Genomic DNA, 19,044 nt, shown 5'->3' on the forward strand with positions numbered 1-19,044 from the left:
GGTTAAGTAAAGAAAAAGCAAAAGCAAAAGATCATGAGACAAGATGAGGAATGCTGGAAAGACCCAAGATCATCATAGAAGCTAAGATGAAGGTTGAGATTTTGGAAGCACAGCACTGTGGGCGGTGACTTAGCCCAGGGTGTGTCCATGGGGGTGGGTGGGTTATAAGGGACACTGGAGACAAAGACCCCAGCAGTTGTGAGTCGAAGGAACTAAACTCTCCAGAAGATGCGGGACAAGATCATGTGGTCACATGAGCTTTCTTAGCAAATGATGTATTGTTTATTCGTTTGTCACATGTATCCATTAAGTGTCCACTTTGTACCAGACACTGCCCTAGTGCTGGGCATGAGAGTCCCGGAAGAAAGACAATTCCCTGCCCTTCTGGAATTTACAGTCTAGTGAAAGGGCAAGCTGGGCAATAGCCAAAATAAACAGACACAAAATGTCACATGGGCATGCGCTATGGTCAGAGTTAGTGAGGCTTGATCATGTAAGAGGGGCACACTGAGGTGGTCAGGAAGGGCCTCGAAAGAAGCGAGAGTTATGCGGAGACCTACAAGTTAAGAAAATCAAGTTCAGTCATCCATTTTATTTATTTTCTTTGAGAATGCCATGTGCCAACCACAGTTCCAGGCACAAGGAATGCAAAGATACATGAAACAGAGGCCCCAGTCACACGCGATATCAATAATATCCATGAAATCCCGAAAGACCTCCCAGGACTCCAACGATGGATTTGATTTATAATTTTTCCTAATTAATATAAGGAGTTTTTATTTTCAATGATGACTGCAAAATATTTTACTGAGAAATAAATAATACCAAAAATATATTATTAGTGATGAATGGCCAATGGGACACAACTGAAGTGATAAAGAAAATACAGCATTATCCCATATCAAAGGAAAAAATGCTCAACTAAGAGAAGATGGGAGAAAAATACATAGTACATGATAAAAGTAATTTCTATTGACCCAGAAACTCTTAAACATAACTCCCCATCATTATAAGGCACTAACAGGAAAACACTTAACATTTGTAAAAATCAGCTACCCTTGGACAATTTCTGTTGAGGAGATACGTCTTGAACTTTACACTTTTTAAAATATCAGAAATTGAAATATACTTTATAATATTGTTTACACTCCTTATAGCGTTTTTAGTGACAACAAGAGAGTGTCACCAGGTGTTGACAGAATTTAGCCTCTGTCCTCATAGCCCCTCATTGCATCTGAAAAAATCAGGGACTGGGGGACCCAAAGTTATTTTGAGGTCCTCATTTCATGAAAATGGGTTCAAACCCAGAAATTTTATTAGATAACCAGAACTTTTCCAGCGGCTTTAATGAAAGATTTGACTACAAGTCAACTCTAGATTACTTTAAGTAATGAAATAGGCTTAATCTCATGACCGACAGAGATGACATTTCTTTAATGATTATAATGTATTGTCTCACAACCGCTAAAGTTCTGCAAACAAGGGAGGAGAAACACTATCAGCTTAGGAGGACAAGGGCTCTGGAGAGGGACAAGGGAGCTGTGGGGGAGTCAAGTGAGAGCTGGAGTTAGCCACGGAGATCAGCCTTGAGTCTTGGTTCTGCAATTTATTAGTTGACAATCTAGTCATATGACTTTTCTGAGCCGGTTTCTTTGCCTGTTGGTTTTTTGTTTTGTTTTGTTTTGGTCTTTTTTTTTTTTTTTTTTTTTAGTGAATGCCTACTTCTTAGGTTTGTTATATTAAGTAATCTTAGTGCTTAACTAGGGCAAAGGCTTGTGAGTGAAAAAAATTCCTAAAGAAAATACCATATCTACTCAGATTAAGGAACAAGTTGGGAGCTACTGCTGAGATCTGGCCAAAAGATTTGCCTCTAGAATGTGGAATATATGCTGCCTGTCTTTCAAGATGCCCGAGGTTTGCTCCATATGTATCTGTGGAATAAATAGAATGACAGTGGGAGGTCAGCCCAGGGAAGGGGATGACGGTCCTAGCCCCTCTGACTGCCCACACCACACACTTAGCTGCCCTTAAATCATGTCAGCAGGTGGAACACAGGGCCACCACCAGAAGAAACCTGTGTCTCTCCAGATAAAGACACTTGTTGAATGAATAAATTTTTTAAATGCAGGTAGGCAATGTACTAGCTCCAAACATAGATTGTCCCCAATCTTTCCTATTATCTACAACAACTTCCATTTGGATAGCATTTTGAATTGATAAGCCTCTCTCACATATAGTTTAACTCTGATCAGGGTAAGTAGAACAAATGTTGTTGTCTGCATTTGACAAGTAAGGAAACTGATATTTGGGGAGGTTAAGTAGCTTCTACCTACCTGCAGCTTATCATTCTCCAAGCTGAGATTTGAATTCCATTCTTATTCCTCCCCAGTTCATCCCTATTCTCTGCCACTCTTTAGTGTCTTCTTGTTATTCGGTATGATGCTATGCAGAATTTAGCTGGGCTAGAATCTCATGAGAATTGCAGAATTGATGTAGGCTAAATAATGTTAATAATGATAGCTAACATTTAATGAATGCTCGTTATATGCCAGGAACCATTCTAAGTATTTTCCATGTATTATTGCTTTGGATCCTTGCCAAAAACCCTCCGAAGGAAGCACTATCGTTATTCCCATTTTGTAGATGCCAAGGCTGAGGAAGAGAAAAGAACGGTAACTTGTCCAAATCACACAGCCAGTTAGAGGGAGCCAGGGTATCAACCCAGTTGTCTGCCTCCTTTACCTACCTCACCACTTTATTGCCCAGGCGAGCCAGGGAGCTACCTTTCCCAGCTCTTCAGATGATACGTTTATTGACCTCGAAGAGCTCGGTACCACCCAAACAGTGCTTCACAATGTATGTTTGAGTGTCCCCAAAACATGCTGAGGTCTAAAACTAGCCTCTGTATACAGGTAATCATCACAAAATGGATGAATCTTAACTAGTCAATTTGCCTATATCAATGAAATAAAGCATGGTTAGGTAGGAAGTTACATTTGTTCAACCTTTATGGCTGAATGAACAGGCTGAAGAGTGCCACAGGGTGTCCGCAAGCAGGCATCAAGATGATTCTAATCACTAGACACTTCTTCAATTCCAGTAGCCTGTGAATATGATATGTGATTTGTGACACTGACCCAGGATCTCTCATGTGGTAACTGTAGTCCCCAAAAGCATACATGAAAAACACAGAACGGAATTACAATATGGGTGAAGTCAGTGAAATATTACAACATGACATTAAGGCTGAAGATTCCAGGCATTTATCAGTGCACATGAGGAAAATACTAAACATAGCCGAAGATTTTGATTGGCAATGCAGAGCTCACAGCGAACACTAAGGAGCTTCAGAGCTTGGCAGTGGGGCACGAAGACACACCCACTGGGACAGGTACAGATGGGTGACCATGAGCTAAGGATCCAGCATGAAAGCCAGCTTCTCCAGAAATTTCAGGAACATTTTTTATGAGGAAACAAATAATATGAGATTGCATTTCAGAATCTCCATAACAAGACCCTGAAATATAGCCTGAAGGGAGCACTGAAGGAATGGTTGCCACATCATGTTTCTCTGGGGGAAAGAGCATGCATGGGTAGAGTCACAGTGAGCTCTTTACCCTTCTATTGTGCAGTGAGGGGAAATGGGTCACTGTAAGGAAGGTAGTTTCCTACAATAAAGCTGAAAAACAACATGAAATAATGGATCATAACCTTGGGCTCCTGACAAAGGTTTGCTGGCCTGGTATAGTTAGAAGAAACTGAATTCTTTTTTTAAGCAAAGCCTTCTGAAAACAAAATACTCAGCATATGAACAGAATATGCTTCTCCATTCTTTTTTTTTTTTAATTTATTTGTCAGAGAGAGAGAGAGCACGACAGGCAGAGGGAGAAGCAGGCTCCCTACAGAGCAAGGAACCTGATGTGAGACTCTATCCCAGGACTCTGGGATCATGACCTGGGCTGAAGACAGAAGCTTAACTGACTGAGCCACCCAGGCATCCCTATGCTTCTCCATTCTTAGGTATAAGGGGTGATGGCACAGGATAGGTTGAACGTAGAAGGGGGAGTAGGAGAGATAAGAAGTTAATAGACTTGCAGATTCTTTGGCATTTTTATATATAGGAGGGTGGGTGGCAAATCCTGCATATTGCTCGTGGTTGGGGGTGCAGTGGTGGTGAGTCTTAATTATATAGCATTAAGAGAAGGTGAAGAAAAAATATCTTTTTCCCCTTTTCTGCCAAAGTTGTTAATCATAGGATTATTTGTAATTTCAGAAATTTGGAATGAAATGTCCAAACTTATGAAGGTTTTAAAATAAGTTATGATGTGTCTATCCAACAGAAATGTACGTATTCACTAAAAACTATGTTTAAAAAACCTTAATAGACTGGGAAAATTCTCACAATCTAGTACATAAGTGAAAAAAATTTTCAAAATTTGGTATGAAAGTTATGCCAGTTTTTTTGTTTTGTTTTAAAGATTTTATTTATTTATTTGACAGAGAGAGACACAGCAAGAGAGGGAACACAAGCAGGGGGAGTGGGAGAGGGAGAAGCAGGCTTCCCGCAGAGTAGGGAGCCCGATGTGGGGCTCGATCCCAGGACCCTGGGATCATGACCTGAGCCGAAGGCAGACGCTTAACGACTGAGCCACCCAGGCGCCCCTATTCTAGTTTTTTTAAACATGCAAGGAAAAAACTAAAAAGGGAAAATTTTTCAAATGTTACCAGTTATTACTAAACTCGATATAAGAAAAGAGAGGGGTAATTAGTGACTATGAAGCAGCACAGCCACAGATTTAATTAAAATTTATATTTATACTATGGAGCAGACCCTAGTAATAACCAGTCATCTAAAACTACAATAGAATATTTATTCAGTCAAAAAATGATCCCACTATGGGCTGTTCACTAAAAAAGGCACATGGGATTCAGAAATAAAAGTACTAGTCCCGGCTGGGGGAACTCAGGACTGGGGCAGGGGGTGGGGAGGCCGAGAGAAAACGGGTTACCCACAATGCTCTGTGATTGCTGGGCCCAAGGTGTCCCATAGGAACGCAGGAGAGGAGGAACACCCCAGGCACTGGGATTTGTGGTAGACCTTCAGGAGGAGCTGACATCGACTTGATTCCTGAAGGATAAGTGAAAAAAAAAAAAAAGTAGGGGAAGGTCATTCAGTAGAGGGAATGAATGTATGAAGACAGAACTGAGTGAGGGCAATAGCTCTCCAAAGTGAATCTCATAAGAAGAAATTCAGGGGAGGAAAGAAGAAAACTTGACTAAACCCGGTACTCTGGAGATGGAGAAGGAGAGAAAAATGGAAACGATGTTAGGAATTCTGGAGGAATTTAGAATGTCTTTTAGGTACCTCTCTTGGACATGTGATGGGTGGTGGCATCACTGGCTAACACAGGAAACAGAGATGGAAGAGCAGGTTTGCAGGGAAAATTTTTAGAGATGTCCATTAGTAAGGTAAATGATACATAGTGCTGGAGTATAATCATTTATTCTACAAGTTTTTATTGAACACTTGTGTCAAGGGCTGTTCTAGGCGCCAAGTATGCTCTAGTGAGTCAGGCAGACAAGGCCTCTGCTCTCATAATGCTCCAGGTTTGCCTGGGAGACAGACCACAAACAAGAAAATGTCCAAAGTGATACATGCTAGAAAGAAAATTATAGCACTCGTGGATGCCACAAGAGGAAGTAATGCAGTTATTTAGATTGAGTGTCAGGAAAGGCCCCTTGGAGGGACTCAGGAAAGGTTAGGGATAGGACAGCAGTGCGGTAGCATTCATTGACTGAATCCTTTCTCTGTGCCAAATGGATTATTTAATCAAATCCACAATATAATCTTATAGGTAGGTGGTGTTAAGGGGCAGAATCTTGCCAGAGTCAAACACAACTCTGCCTCCAGCCACACTCTTTTCTTTTTTTAAAATTTAAATCCAGTTAGCCAAGGGGCGCCTGGGTGGCTCAGTTGGTTAAGCGTCTGCCTTTGGCTCAGGTCATGATCCCAGGGTCCTGGGATTGAGTCTCTCATCAGGCTCCCTGCTCGGCGGGAAGCCTGCCTCTCCGTCTGGCTGCTGCTCCCCCTGCTTGTGCTCTCTCTCTCTCTCTGACAAATACATAAAAATCTTCAAAAAAATGGTTTAAATTTAATTAGCCAACATATAGTACATCATTAGTTTCAGACGTAGAGTTCAGTAATTCACCAGTTGTGTATAGCACCCAGTGCTCATCACTCCTCTTAATGCCCATCACCCAATTACCCCATCCCCCCCACCTCCTTTTCCACAACCCTCAGTTTGTTTCCTAGAGTCTCTCATGGTTTCTCCCTCTCTGATTTCTTCCGCTTCAGTGTTCCCTCCCTTCCCCTATGATCCTCTGCGTCCAGCCACACTCTTAAACACAAGTACTTTTGTGTGTACCAAGTTGGGCCTTGAGAGGTAAAGGATGAAACTATGGGAAGGAATACAATCACCCAAGGACACGAAAGCATGAGAAAAAGGGGGGGAAGGGGGCTAAAAACTGAAATCTGGGGAATGCCAACACTGAGGGGGTGGGAGAGGAGCTCTGAGGACAAACACCTCAGCCATGTGGCCTGACAGCCATGAGACAAGCCAGTGTCATGAGGAAACGGATGGTCAGCAGTGTCCCATTGTCCACATGACCTAGAAAGGACAACAACAACGCAAAACATCCATTGGATTTAGCAACCAGACAATTAGTGGTGACCTTGGCAAGACAGGTTTCAGTGAAGTAGTGAGGGAGGCCAGATGGCAGGGTTGATAAGGGAAGATTTCTTTTTCCAGAGATACAGGATAGAGGCAGTGCACCTTGCTATGGGGGTTTGGGTTTGGTTTAAAGAAGGGTGAGCCTTTTTAGAGGAAGGTTGAGGGTAAGGGATAGAGAGGCAATAACTGATGTAGCAAAGTCCTCATAGGGACAAGGAAGGACAGTAAACAGAGCACAGGTGGAGGAGGAGGTGCCTCTCTTAGATAGCAGGTGTGGGGATTTCTTTTCTCTGATGTAGACCTTATTGTCATCTGCTCAAGGTGAAGACCCCAGGGCGGGGGTGGGGGGGTGGGGAGCAGTAGTCTTTAAAGGAGTTTTCCTGAAGGTTCTGCTTTGAGATAGGGCTTGTGGATGCTAAGGGCCTGTATACAAGACTCCCAGTAGCCCTGAGGTTCCTGTGAGTTTGGAAGCCTTGCGTTTGTGGCAGCAGCCTGTGTACAGCTGTGAGATTTCCTGCAGCCAGGCTGGCAGCCAGGCCAGGCCAGGAGCTGGGCTGAGCTGTGTGGCAGAAGCTGCTTGGGCGGCACCTGTTCTGGGAGGATCACTTGAGTCTTTCATCTGGCTTCTCTTGGACCATCTTGAATTCAGGGACTTTTCCACAACCAGAACTAAACAAATTTGCACTGCAAGAATTTTTCTTCAAATTCGTCATTGAAAGAAAACCCCTAATCCATGCCATCTGAATGTAAAATGTGTATTAAAATAGAAAAGTTCTGGGGTACAGGATCTTTGGAGCTAAATGATCAGTGAAATAGCTAGACTGTTCCTTGTATTGTTCTATTCCGGTGCAAACATTGTTACAACTACTGCCTGGTTTGATTCAATTGGGTCCTTTTAAAAAGTTAAAACACACAGCTTCCCTGGGCATGTAATTGTGAAACATTTTGTTGTTATACTGTATAGCAGTCACTTTAAGATAAGACAGATCTTTCTCCTTGCAGAGAATTTCGTTACCAACTACATGCATTCAAAACAGAGGATGTAATCAAAAGGGTATTTGGCGTGGCTCCAGAAAGCTATCTGGATTAGTCTATAACTGGCTGCCATAGTTTCCAGTCCATTTCTGATCCATGACTTATTGCTTCATAACTGACAATTTCAAAGGTTTATCAGGATGGCGCACAAGAGCTCAATCATTACTTTTTAGCTCATTCTGAAGTGTGTTTCATTACTGAACACTTGTCGTTATTTAAGATAACAAAATAAGATAACTAAAGACTGTTTTTACCGTCATTGGTAGAAAATGGTGGAGGGAATATTTACTAAAAGTATAAAATTGTAGCAGGAGTACTTCCGGTAGCTGATAGTTTCCACTCCTTAAGTCAGTAGCAATTTATATTATAGATAAAGGATTGGACAGTTTATTTTCAAACTTCAGGTGGAGCACCTGAAATTTTTTTTAAAAGAAAACAGCTGACTAACCTGGTTTTCTGGCAATCTGGTTCAAAGATATTTAAAAAGAAATGAGATTTCAGAAATTTTACTGTTTGAATAATTCAGAAATTCTCTTTTGAAATATTTTGAAATATTTCAATTCCTCTCACCAAACTTGAAATGTGTAACATTAATCACATCGTTGAATTACATCAAATGTTGTCAAAATAACTTTCTCTAAGGTCTACCAAGCACTTTAGAAGCAAAACACAGACGAGCAGGACACCCTGAGTCCTGAACTAGCATTGTCTTCATCTTATGAGTGAGGCTTTGGAGCCCAGTAAAATGATTTGGACACCATCTTCTCAGGTATTTCTAGAAGAGCCAGCGCCTTTCCTCCCTCTTCCCTGCAGGAATCAGTTAATTTCTGATTATAAGCCTGCCTCATGTTATTGACTAAAAATACCTTAAAATTCTTCAATTTTCATATTTCACTTCCTCATAAAACCTTTTTTAAAAATGCATGCAGATTTCAATGCTTTTCCACGGTATGTAAATCTGTTTAAGATGGGTTCCTCGCGGTTTGACCTTAAGATTTTCAAGTCATTTTCCTTCAGTGCAGTGGCTGTAATACTTTGACTCTTTAAATCATTTGATTGTTGATTGTGGCCAGGTAATCATTTCATTGATGAAATCAGGAAGGATTAACATAAAATCCAAGAACGACTAGTATCCAAATCCAGAAGAATGTCAGCCAAACTGATTAGATGATTTCAAGTGACTTGAATTCAGGAAAACTATGATGAGTTCTAATGGCACTAGCTGTGGCATAGTTTAAAATTTATGTTAGGGTGGTTGTGATGGTGGCGATTCTGAAACTGAAAAATGGAAACTATCAAGAAATAGGAATATGGTACAGCCCCTGATCTCCGAATGAAACTGAAAAGGGGGTGGAAACTCCGTGAGTGGGGGCCATCGGGGCCAGGCTGTCAGGTTTAGCCGGGGGAGGGAGGGAGGGAGGAAACGCTCGTTGGGGGAAGGAGTGGGGCGCTAGACAGTCCCGGAGAGCAGGGGAGGGAGGGGAAGGGAAGGGAGCGGCGGAGCGCCGAGCCGAGGGGAAGGAGGGAGGGAAAGTGGGAAAGGAGTGGAGGAGTAGACGGAGCGCAGAGGTTAACCTTGCACTGCTCCCGGGCGGGCGGCGCATCCCGGCCCGCGCACGCCCAGCGCCCCCCCACCACCACCCTAGCGCGGGACGGCGGCGGACCCATGTTGCGCCTGCGGCGGGTCCCGGGACCCCAGCGGGCGTCCCGCGCCGGGCGTCTGGAGTCTCCGGGAGTCTGAGCTGCGGGCCACGCGGGAGTGGCGGTGGCGAGCCCGCTGGTCGTTATGAGGACGGATCTAAAATGACCAGCAAACGGAAACCCTTCCCGACGCAGCTCAGGCGGTCCATCAGTGAGCAGTTGCGGGATTCCACGGCCAGAGCCTGGGATCTGCTATGGAAAAACGTCCGGGAGAGACGGCTGGCAGGTCGGTGCCCGCGAGACTCCGGGGCCGCGGGGCAGGAAGAGGCGCTGGCGGCGTGGCCCGCCCGGCCCACCGCCCGCCACCGCGTTGGGTTCCCCCGCACAGGCTTTTCCGAGTCCGGGGTTGGGCCGAGCCGGCCGCGCTCACCCGCTCCCGGTCCGAGCGCCCGCGCTGCCCTCGCTGCCCGCGCTGCCCGGTGGGTGTGGGTGCTGCCCGGCGCGCGCGCTGACAGCCCGGCGGTGCGCTACACGCGGGGCCGAGAGCCGCCGCGGGGCTTACCTGGTGAGTCCGCCTTAGGGCGTTCGCTCCGCCCGGCTGGCCCCTGCTCCGCCGCCTGCCACCCAGGCAATGAATGAGTGCCCAGCCCAAGGGGCCCTCCACGAGGGCTACCTTTCTTCCAACGTCGCCTTTTCTACGCGGGGCACCTCCACTGCGTGTCGGGGGTGGAGGCGGGGGGGACAAAGCAAGGGAAATTATCCAAAGTTCTGGGAGACCAGATGTTTGGGGGGTAGAGGGGCAGGACTTGGGGAGACAGGTGGACAGCTGTTGGTGCAAGTAGGTGGCGGCCCACAATCTCTGCCCTGCTGTGAGTCGGGCTCTCCTGACTTTGGGATTCAGAAGAGGGGCCTCCCTTTTGGAATCTATTGCCCACCAACTCGAGGAAGAGAAGAGGTGATTATTCTGAGCTAGGGGGTCCTTAAGAATCCTTGCTTGGGTCAGAACGCCAGCCTCCTCCTTAGCACCTCCCCCAGCCTCCCCACGCTGTGACCTTACTTCTGTGCTTGCTCCATGGAACCATCTCCTTGTAGGGCCACGGATGCAGTGAACGGTCTGAGCCTTCTCAGAGCCCTCATTCAGAGCTGTAGGTCGGGTTAGTCACCGGATCATACCTGCCCCAATAAGGGAAAGCCGCCCTACGCACAGTTGCAGAGCAGTGGAGGGTTTAGGATCACTTTCCCCAAGTGCTGGCTGCTAAGAAGATGTTTCCAGGGTTGGGGGAAGTGTGGTTGGAAGGGTCCCTGGGCTGAGCACCAGCCCAGTCTCTGGACCTTGTTGCCTCCTGTCTCTCCAGCAATATCTCCTGAGTTGGTCAGTGACCACAAGGATGGAAGAGAGTTCTAGGGAAGAAGAAGGTATGAAGCCTGGACAGAGGGAACGGATGCCAAGAGTGAGATGGGAGATTTAACCTTCTCTGGGCTCCTCCCCTTTTCCTTAAAGTAGAACTGTAAACTAGTCTGCTGGATGTTCTGGCCCTACACTCCTGCAGCCACCTCTCCCCATCAGCCTGAGGGCATTCTGGAGTAGGTGCCCAGAGTCTGTATCTCCTTGAGCGTTGGGTCCTTATCACTCTAACTGGTCAAATCAGATGTAGGGATCACCGATGATATCAACACTCAATGTTGTCAGCATAAAATGTTAATCCCATGTTTCCTGTCCAACAGAGTGGCCCCGTTGAGTAAGCACCCAAGAAAGAAACAGACTTTTCAGTCTGGACCCAGAAATAAGCTGTGGTAACTAGTAGGTTTGACGGTTGATTTTTAAAGACCTGTAAGTACATTGCAGACCTCAATTAATAACCATTAGTAACTTTCCCTGTTATCGTGCTAAATTGTATAATCTACATGATGGATGGTGTCAGAAAAATTTTTGTGGTCTAGTAAATGTTTGTTGCTTCATAACTTCAGAATGCTCACTGCAAATGTCTCTTTCATAGCTTCTGTTATTTAAGTTTGTTAAGTTTGTTAAGTTTGTTAAATCAATGGATCTTCAGGAAACAAGTCTTTCCAGGAGGGCTGCCAAGGCTGTGCTGGGTTTTTATAGAAGCTGAGGCCAAAGATGACTGCAGTCCTGTCTTTTTCAAAAAGAGATCTGGGAAGGAAGAGAGTGAAATGTAAAGACTGAAAACCATGAAGGCTGTCCAAGAAAGTCATCTATTCACACGAACTTTAGGCACTGCAGTTCAGTTAAGGTGGTGGAGAGAAAAAGTTTTGATTCTGGAAAATAAACCAGTGGTAGAGATTCTAAGATCATGAGTATAGGAATATTAAGGCTAGAAGTGGCTTCAGAATGGTAAGTTCTCCAGAGTAGTACAATTATTTTTTTTTAAAGAGTGGTATGAGGTTTTCAAATGTTTAATCAGAATATTAATATCTGCTTACCCATAATCTGCTTACCACTCTGCTAACACTGAATGCCAGTGGGTTATTCAACTAGCACCAAACAATCCTCTGTGAAGCAGACTTCAGCTTCTGCTTCTCGAAGCAAGCTGGGATGCTTGCCACAAAACCAAGCCAACTCCATGAAGGAGCTTTTAGATGCAAATTGATTTTCTTGGGTTTTCTTGCTAAGGTAGCTAAAATATGGAAGTTTGGCCATGAGACACTGAAATACTTAAGTTATTAATATTGGCATCAATTCTAGGTGAAAGTGTTCTTCATTTGTAAAAGTGTTCTTTATATGGTTCTGTTCACAGTATCAGAATAACCAACTATGCGAATGTCCCCCCAGAGAGGATCCACCCTGCCAAGACATGATACTGGCCTTTTTTTTTTTTTCCTATCAGATAAAAGTTGTGTGCTGGGATTTCTTTAATTTCCCTAAAATTTTCTTCTTATTACCTTTAGTCAGTAGGACAGTGTTCGGAGTGCTTTATAACAAACTCATATTTATTGTCTAGAGCATTCTGAAGGTGTTTGAGTCTCCCTTTTACTCCTTTACACCCGAAGGAAGGAAATCCTCATTCTAACTCACTCTTACTTCTCTTCATGAAAGGCTGTCTTGTCAATGAGACAGAAAGACACAAAATAGAACTGTGTAACGATACTGAAGCCTGTAGATTTCTGTGCTGTGGGGCCACATTTAAGAAGGAAGGGATTATATGTAATCAGAAAAAGCACTGCTTAACACATGTCACAACACAGGTAATGAAACCAATAGAAAGACAAGATGTGAATGGTGTTCAAATATGTCGATTTTATTACAAAATTAAAAAAGGGGTAAGCTAAAGAAGGATTGATATTGAGAGCTTTTCTTGGGCCTCCAATTTTGTAGTAGCTGCTAGATTTTTGTCAGATTGTGGCATTTTTGCCAATGCATACTTCTTAATTTTCCAAGACCCTAGACCCCATAGGGGTCAGCAAGAGTCTTTCTCACCTGTTATCTCAATGTTGATTATTCTAATAATGGTGGTGATATTATTGAACACAAAGTTAGTGTTCAAGGCAGGATTCTAATGCAGGTTGTCAGAAGCCAAAGGCCAGCTGTGCCCATTTGGTCTGATACAACACTTTATGGAGACACATGGACCTCAAATCCTCTCTCCAAGGCTGTCACTTGCAGTTAATTTAAAAAATAATAACAAAGTTAACTGGAAAAATTGCTCTTTTTTTTTTTAACTCTTGGAGTGACAAAGATAGCCCTACACCTAAAATTATTGGCCCCCTAGTCATCCTGTTGGGCTGGTTAGTGTATGGGCTTATGGAGAGTTGAAACAGCCATACCTCTAGCTTGTCCCAGGCCTCGATGTGGTATGCCTTGCCCACTACCATCACTATAAGAAGCCAAGGGCTACAAGAATGAGATGCTGTCATAAAGCCTAAATGTAGGTTTCTTCAACATGGGTGAGTGACAGGTTCTTTTGGCTTCCCCAGATCTCCAATCAGCCACCACTGATGACAATTCTTAACTTTTATAGCATCATTAACTTCTGTAGGTAGCAGCATACGCTTCAGCTTTCAGTGTTTGTAAGCAGCTTGAACTACTTTTCCAAATGTTAAGGTCTGAGAAAATCCAAATGAGTTTTCTAAAGCTTTCTGCTCCTTTATTTTAAAACCCCACTCTATTTTAATGGAAATGTAATCCATATGTTTGATTCCTTTATATTCACATAACAGTGTTTAGGTAGCTTGTGAACTAATTGATGTCCAAGTCTTTTGATCTCTTTTATAGTCTCATTTTAAATCATTTCTCTTAGGCACAGGAAGTTCTATTGCTGCCAAGAATAAACTAACTTAAACACTGAAAAGTTTGAGTTTCAATTAGAAACACTAATTCCATCAAATTTCAGTGAGTTCTAGTCATGTTAAAACAGGTTCACTCATTCTCAGAGTCAACAGTAGCATCCTGTGATGTGATGTAAACATGAGATTGGGACTTTAATGCAGAGTGGGATCAAGAATAGAACATGGGCCATAAAAAAGTTCCTTATTAAAATCTAAATGTGTTCCTTGATATCAAGAAGTACAGGATGATACTAGCTGATCTTTTTCATGTGTTTTATGTGTTTTATATCAGAGTCCTTCCTTTTTATTATCACTTGCCTGTGAGGAACAGGCCATCCTACCCTGTCAGTCTTTTTTTTTTTTAACATCTCTTGAAAGGAGAATACATTTAGATGTGATTTATATTAACAGTGACAAAAAAAAAATCTAAGTAAGTACACAATTAAGATCAGAGGGAAGGAAAGCATATCACTTCTATCAGGGTTCTTAGCTACACATAGAATCATCTGGAGCCTTTCACAAATATCAGTGCCCTGGCTGCCTCTTAGAGATTCTGATTCCGTTTAGATAAGGCCTGGGGATCAGCATTTTTTCAAGCTCCACAGAGGGTTCCACTGAGTAGCCTGGCCTGGGAGCCACTGACTTACATTAACTACTCGCCCAAGTCTGTGTCTAGCACAAGGTCATACTCTAGGCCCCTAGGGAGAGGTTTGCTTAAGTGGAGTTGGAATGAGCTTGTTTATTTTACAGGGGAACAAAAGGTTTGGGCCTTGTTGCCAGGGCAAGAAATTTGGATTTGGTTCTACATATGATAAGGAAGCAAAGGATTTTAAGCAGAAGAGTGGCAGGGCCCTGTTAAATTGCCACCAGAGTGGTCTACGTGAGATAAACAGTGATAGGGACGAGGGTCATAGTGTTGGAGAGAAAGGGATAGATTTGGTATATGTCTTAAAAGGAGAGAGACTGATGTGCTGGAGGTGAGGGAGGGATCAAGAACTCCTGGGTTCAGGGATGTCTGGGTGGCTCAGTCGGTGAAGCGTCTGACTTCAGCTCAGGTCATGATCTTGGGGTCCTGGGAACAAGTCCCACATTGAGCCCTGCATGGAGCCAAGCATCAGGCTCCATGCTCAGTGGGGAGTCTGCCCCTCCCCCAACTCGTGCTCGCTCACTCTCTCTAAATAAATAAAATCTTAAAGAAAAAAAAAAGAACTTCTGGGTTTGTAGTGCTGTAGGCTGAGAGGCGGACCACTGGCCAGATTTGCATGTTGCAGCTGCAAAAGGAAGATTTTTTTGGTCTTGGTTTTTTTTGCATAAGACAGATGAGAAGAGGAGTAAGGAGTTCTCCTTGAGCCAGACTAGACCAAAAATGCCATTAGACATCCAAAAGTAAAAGTCAAAGAGTTGGATACACAAGTACAGGTTTGGAAGAAAAGTCAAAGCCGGATAAATCCAGAAGTGACTGGCATATAACTACTATAGAGTAAAGCCTTAGGGCTAGATGGGGTTACATAGGAAAAAAATGTAAATAAGAGGAGCAGCCAAGGACAGAATCGTAGGTTATCCTTTATTTAGAGCACACTATTCGGGGGCACCTGGGTAGCTCAGTGGGTTAAGCATCTGCCTTCTGCTCAGGTCATGATCCCAGGGTCCTGAGATGAGCCTCGAATCCGAATCCAGCTCCTTGCTCAGCAGGGAGCCTGCTTGTTCCTCTCCCTCTGCCGCTCCCCCTGCTTGTGCTCTCTGTCAAATAAATAAATAAAATCTTTAAAAAAATAAAGCACACTATTTGGATGTGAACTCTATATACATATGCGTGTGCTAAATTTCTGGGGAATTAGAAAAAGCAATACTGTTTCTAAATTCAGCGTTCTTATAGCAGAAGAATAGTAATGCTATATTGAATAATCTTTTATGATAGGTTTATTTGGTTCCAGAACTGTTGATGAATAAAAATTAATATAAAATATGTCTCACTAATAAAATATACCTTTTTTAAAATTTAGAAATGTCATTGCTAAGTAAAAATTGAAAATTTCAAATAACATTTGAAGGAAAGACTAAAGTTTGCCCTCATACACAAAAAATAAAAATATGATTAATTAAATAAAAGTGGTCTTAGCAGGAATATTTCTATGGTTATTATAACTTGTGGGCCCCCCCATAATGAGGTAAAACTATATTGGAAAGATGGCTTCTCCAGTGTCATGGTCTCCAGAAATAGTCTAATCAAACAACGCTTAACTTGTAAGAAAAGTTCTGTATATTGAAGTTTCCAGGATCGCATCCATTTACTGACATTTATCAGTTATGGTTTGTCCATAATAAAGTTGACCAAAGGGAAATTTCTCAGAGAAAAATAGATAATGTCTTAAATTTTTCATTTGTAAGGAGAGTAACTTAAACTTGGCCTAGCCTATCCATAGCATACTGGCTAACCTTTAGAAGTAACACAATTTCCTCCCAGAATTAGAGCAAGGAAATGATCATGTTCATTAATTGCTGGCAGTTCCTCAGAATAAGACACACAAGCCCCACTAGTTGACTGGAATTCCTTCTAGAAGACCATGTGGTACAATATTTGTGACTCAACAACTTGATCATTTAGACATGGAGCACATATCTAATGAAATTAATACATACGCCTTCGTTGTGTTTTTTAAATCTTGTGTTGAACAAAATAACTTATAAAGAAAAATTTGCTAGAAGACCTTGTAGTTTACTGGGAGTTTATCCAATAGTATATTTCTATTCTGTTCTTTTGCAAGTGATGTTGCGAAATGAAAACAAAAGTGGTTTGAAAAGTGTTACAACATTCCCGGGCTTTTTTCAGAATACTTGAATGTTTAGTCCTAAAACAGTCGAGCTGAAGGACAAACATTTTTGTCATGTTTGTAGTTAGTCAATAAGTATTTATTGAGCCATGAAATAGCATCCTTGTCAAAGCATGTTGGGACTGTAGTGCAGGATATTAATTTAGTACTGTGGTTTTATCCTGGCAAAGCACATGAATTTTATTATGCTGCTCAAATCACTTAACTCATCTATTTAACCAGAAATAGAGCAAGCTTCCAGAAATTGCAGAGGGACAGTATAGAATGTGCCATAACTACACAATACTGTATTTGCAAATCTGCTGTGTCAAGCCATTTTGTATTCTCAGACAGACAATACCCTTAGTAACGTCTTCATCCAAAATGAAATTTTCAGATTCTTATGGTTCTTTCATTTTGTGTAATAGAGCGTATTTTACTTATATTCCATCATGGCAGACTGTGTTTGGTGAATACTTTTCTTTCTCCTTCCTATATAGGAAATTAAATGAATACAAGAGGTAATTGTTTTAAAATCCCATGAAAATTAATACACTTACTAGCAGTGACATTAAGTTGGAAAGTCTTATCAGATGCTTCTTATTCTCTTTCCATCAGGTAAAATGGAAATATTTCCAGGTTCCTTGAAGGATCTTTGAAAGCATTTTCTATTGAAATGTGATAATTTATCTATTGAATGATGCCCTAAAAGTACAAATACTTAACAGTATAAGTTACATTAATGTACCGCCACATGGGGATATAGGCATTGTTGCAGTGACACATGAGGAAGGCAAGGCACTCTTTCCCCCCTTTGCCTGACAGTGAGTTGCATTCATCCCAGAACTCTTCAAAGATTTTATTTATTTGTTAGAGAAAGAGAGAGAGAGAGAGAGAGAGCACAAGCAGGAGGGAGCAGCCGGCAGGGGGAGAAGCAGACTCCCCACTGAGCAGGGAGCCCGATGCAGGGCTTTATCCCAGGGTCCTGGGATCATGACCTGAGCTGAAGGCAGACGTTTAACTGACTGAGCCACCCAGGCACCCCCATCCCAGAACTCTTCAAAAACAATGATAGTTTGCACCGTTCCTACCCATGAGGAGTTGTCCCCATGGTCTTGGAAATAAATTACATCTTTATTTTAGTCCCAAGAAAAGACTTCATAAGCAAATGACAGAAAAGATGAGCAATTGTTAAAGTAACAACAACAACAACAAAACTTTCACGTATTTCAATATAGACTGTTTTATTCTTTCTGGAAAGGAAGAAGAGAGGCTTTGTGCCAAGTGTTTGATTTTTTGTTCTGAAATCTAAATCAAAGCAATAATGACAAATGAAAAAGAGCAGTCTTAACCCTTTAGTATAGCGGTAGAAAAGGGATTGAAGCTATTTGAGATGTCATATGTATAAAATCACAGCTGTGTGATGGTGATCAGCATCTGTGAAATTAGTATCACTTCAGACATAATGTTGGTATTCGGATTTGCCGCAGCAGTAGGAGCATAGATTGCGTGTCATTTTACTTTGGGTGCATCGTATAGTGGAGGGCATGATTCGTGGTATTTGGGCATGATGGGAGATTATTGGCATGGCATCATGATCTAGTGGTTAAGAGCAGCTACTGGAGTCCAAAACCTATGTGCGTTTGAATCCTGCCTTCACTATTTAAGCAATGGGTCTTTGGGAAAGGTAAGTAATCTTGATGTTCCTTAGGTTCTTCATCTTTAAAAAGGAGGAAAAGCATAGTACTTACCTCATAGGGTTGTGATGAGGATTAAATGGGTTAATATTTTCAGCCCCTTAATAACATTGTATGAGAGTTTATATAGATAGATACACACCCCTTCCACTGACCTCTTGCACAGTCAAAATTCCAGGTATGACTTTTGATTCCTCCCAAAATTTGCCTACTAACAGCCTATTGTTAACCAGACTAGTAACATAAACGTCAATTAACACATATGTTGTGTGTTATATGTACTGTATACCATATTCTTACAATAATTAAGCTAGAGAAAGGAAAATGTTATTAAGAATATCATAAGGAGGGACGCCTGGGTGGCTCAGTTGGTTAATCGGCTGCCTGTGGCTCAGGTCAAGATCCCAGGGTCATGGGATCAAGTCCCGCATCAGGCTTCTTGCTCAGTGAGGAGCTTGCTTCTCTCTCTCTCCCTCTGCCACTCCCCCTGCTTGTGCTCTCTCTCTCTGACAAATACATAAAATCTTGTTTTAAAAAAGAATATCACAAGAAAGAGAAAATACATTTACAGTACTGCACTGTATTTTGGGGGAAAAAAAATCCACAGGCACAATGGGCCTGCACAGTTCAAACCTGTGTGGTTCAAAGGTCAACTGTACATGTACATGCAAGCAAAGAAAAGAGCAACAGAGACGTATTTCCTGGTAAAGGAGATGCTTTTAGCTTCAGTTCTAACCCACTCACTCCTTCATACCTGGATTCATCAGCCTCTTCCCATATCTTATGAACCCATTCTAGATCCCATGTTCAGGGATTTCCAAGTGCTAAGACATTAGCCTCACTCTC

At 42.5% G+C, this 19,044-nt stretch overlaps 1 protein-coding gene across 6 annotated transcripts in view; it reads left to right on the plus strand.

Moving 5' to 3' along the window:
- The window catches only part of STARD13 (StAR related lipid transfer domain containing 13), a 531,510-nt gene that overhangs the window by 296,478 nt on the left and 215,988 nt on the right, over positions 1-19,044 (plus strand). Inside the window, exon 1 of one of the 6 annotated variants that reach the window (XM_073894700.1) lies at positions 9,277-9,693. The exons of the other annotated variants lie outside the window; for them this stretch is intronic. Within the exon in view, the coding sequence (XP_073750801.1) occupies positions 9,570-9,693 (124 nt within the window). The 5' untranslated portion in view covers positions 9,277-9,569. Of the gene's footprint in view, positions 1-9,276; positions 9,694-19,044 lie in introns of those variants that run through there. 6 annotated transcript variants of the gene reach the window in all.

The sequence above is a fragment of the Callorhinus ursinus genome, unplaced genomic scaffold (assembly GCF_003265705.2).
Source record: "Callorhinus ursinus isolate GAN/ISIS: 27379988/994484 unplaced genomic scaffold, GSC_fseal_2.0 scaffold7, whole genome shotgun sequence".
Lineage (NCBI taxonomy): Eukaryota > Metazoa > Chordata > Mammalia > Carnivora > Otariidae > Callorhinus > Callorhinus ursinus.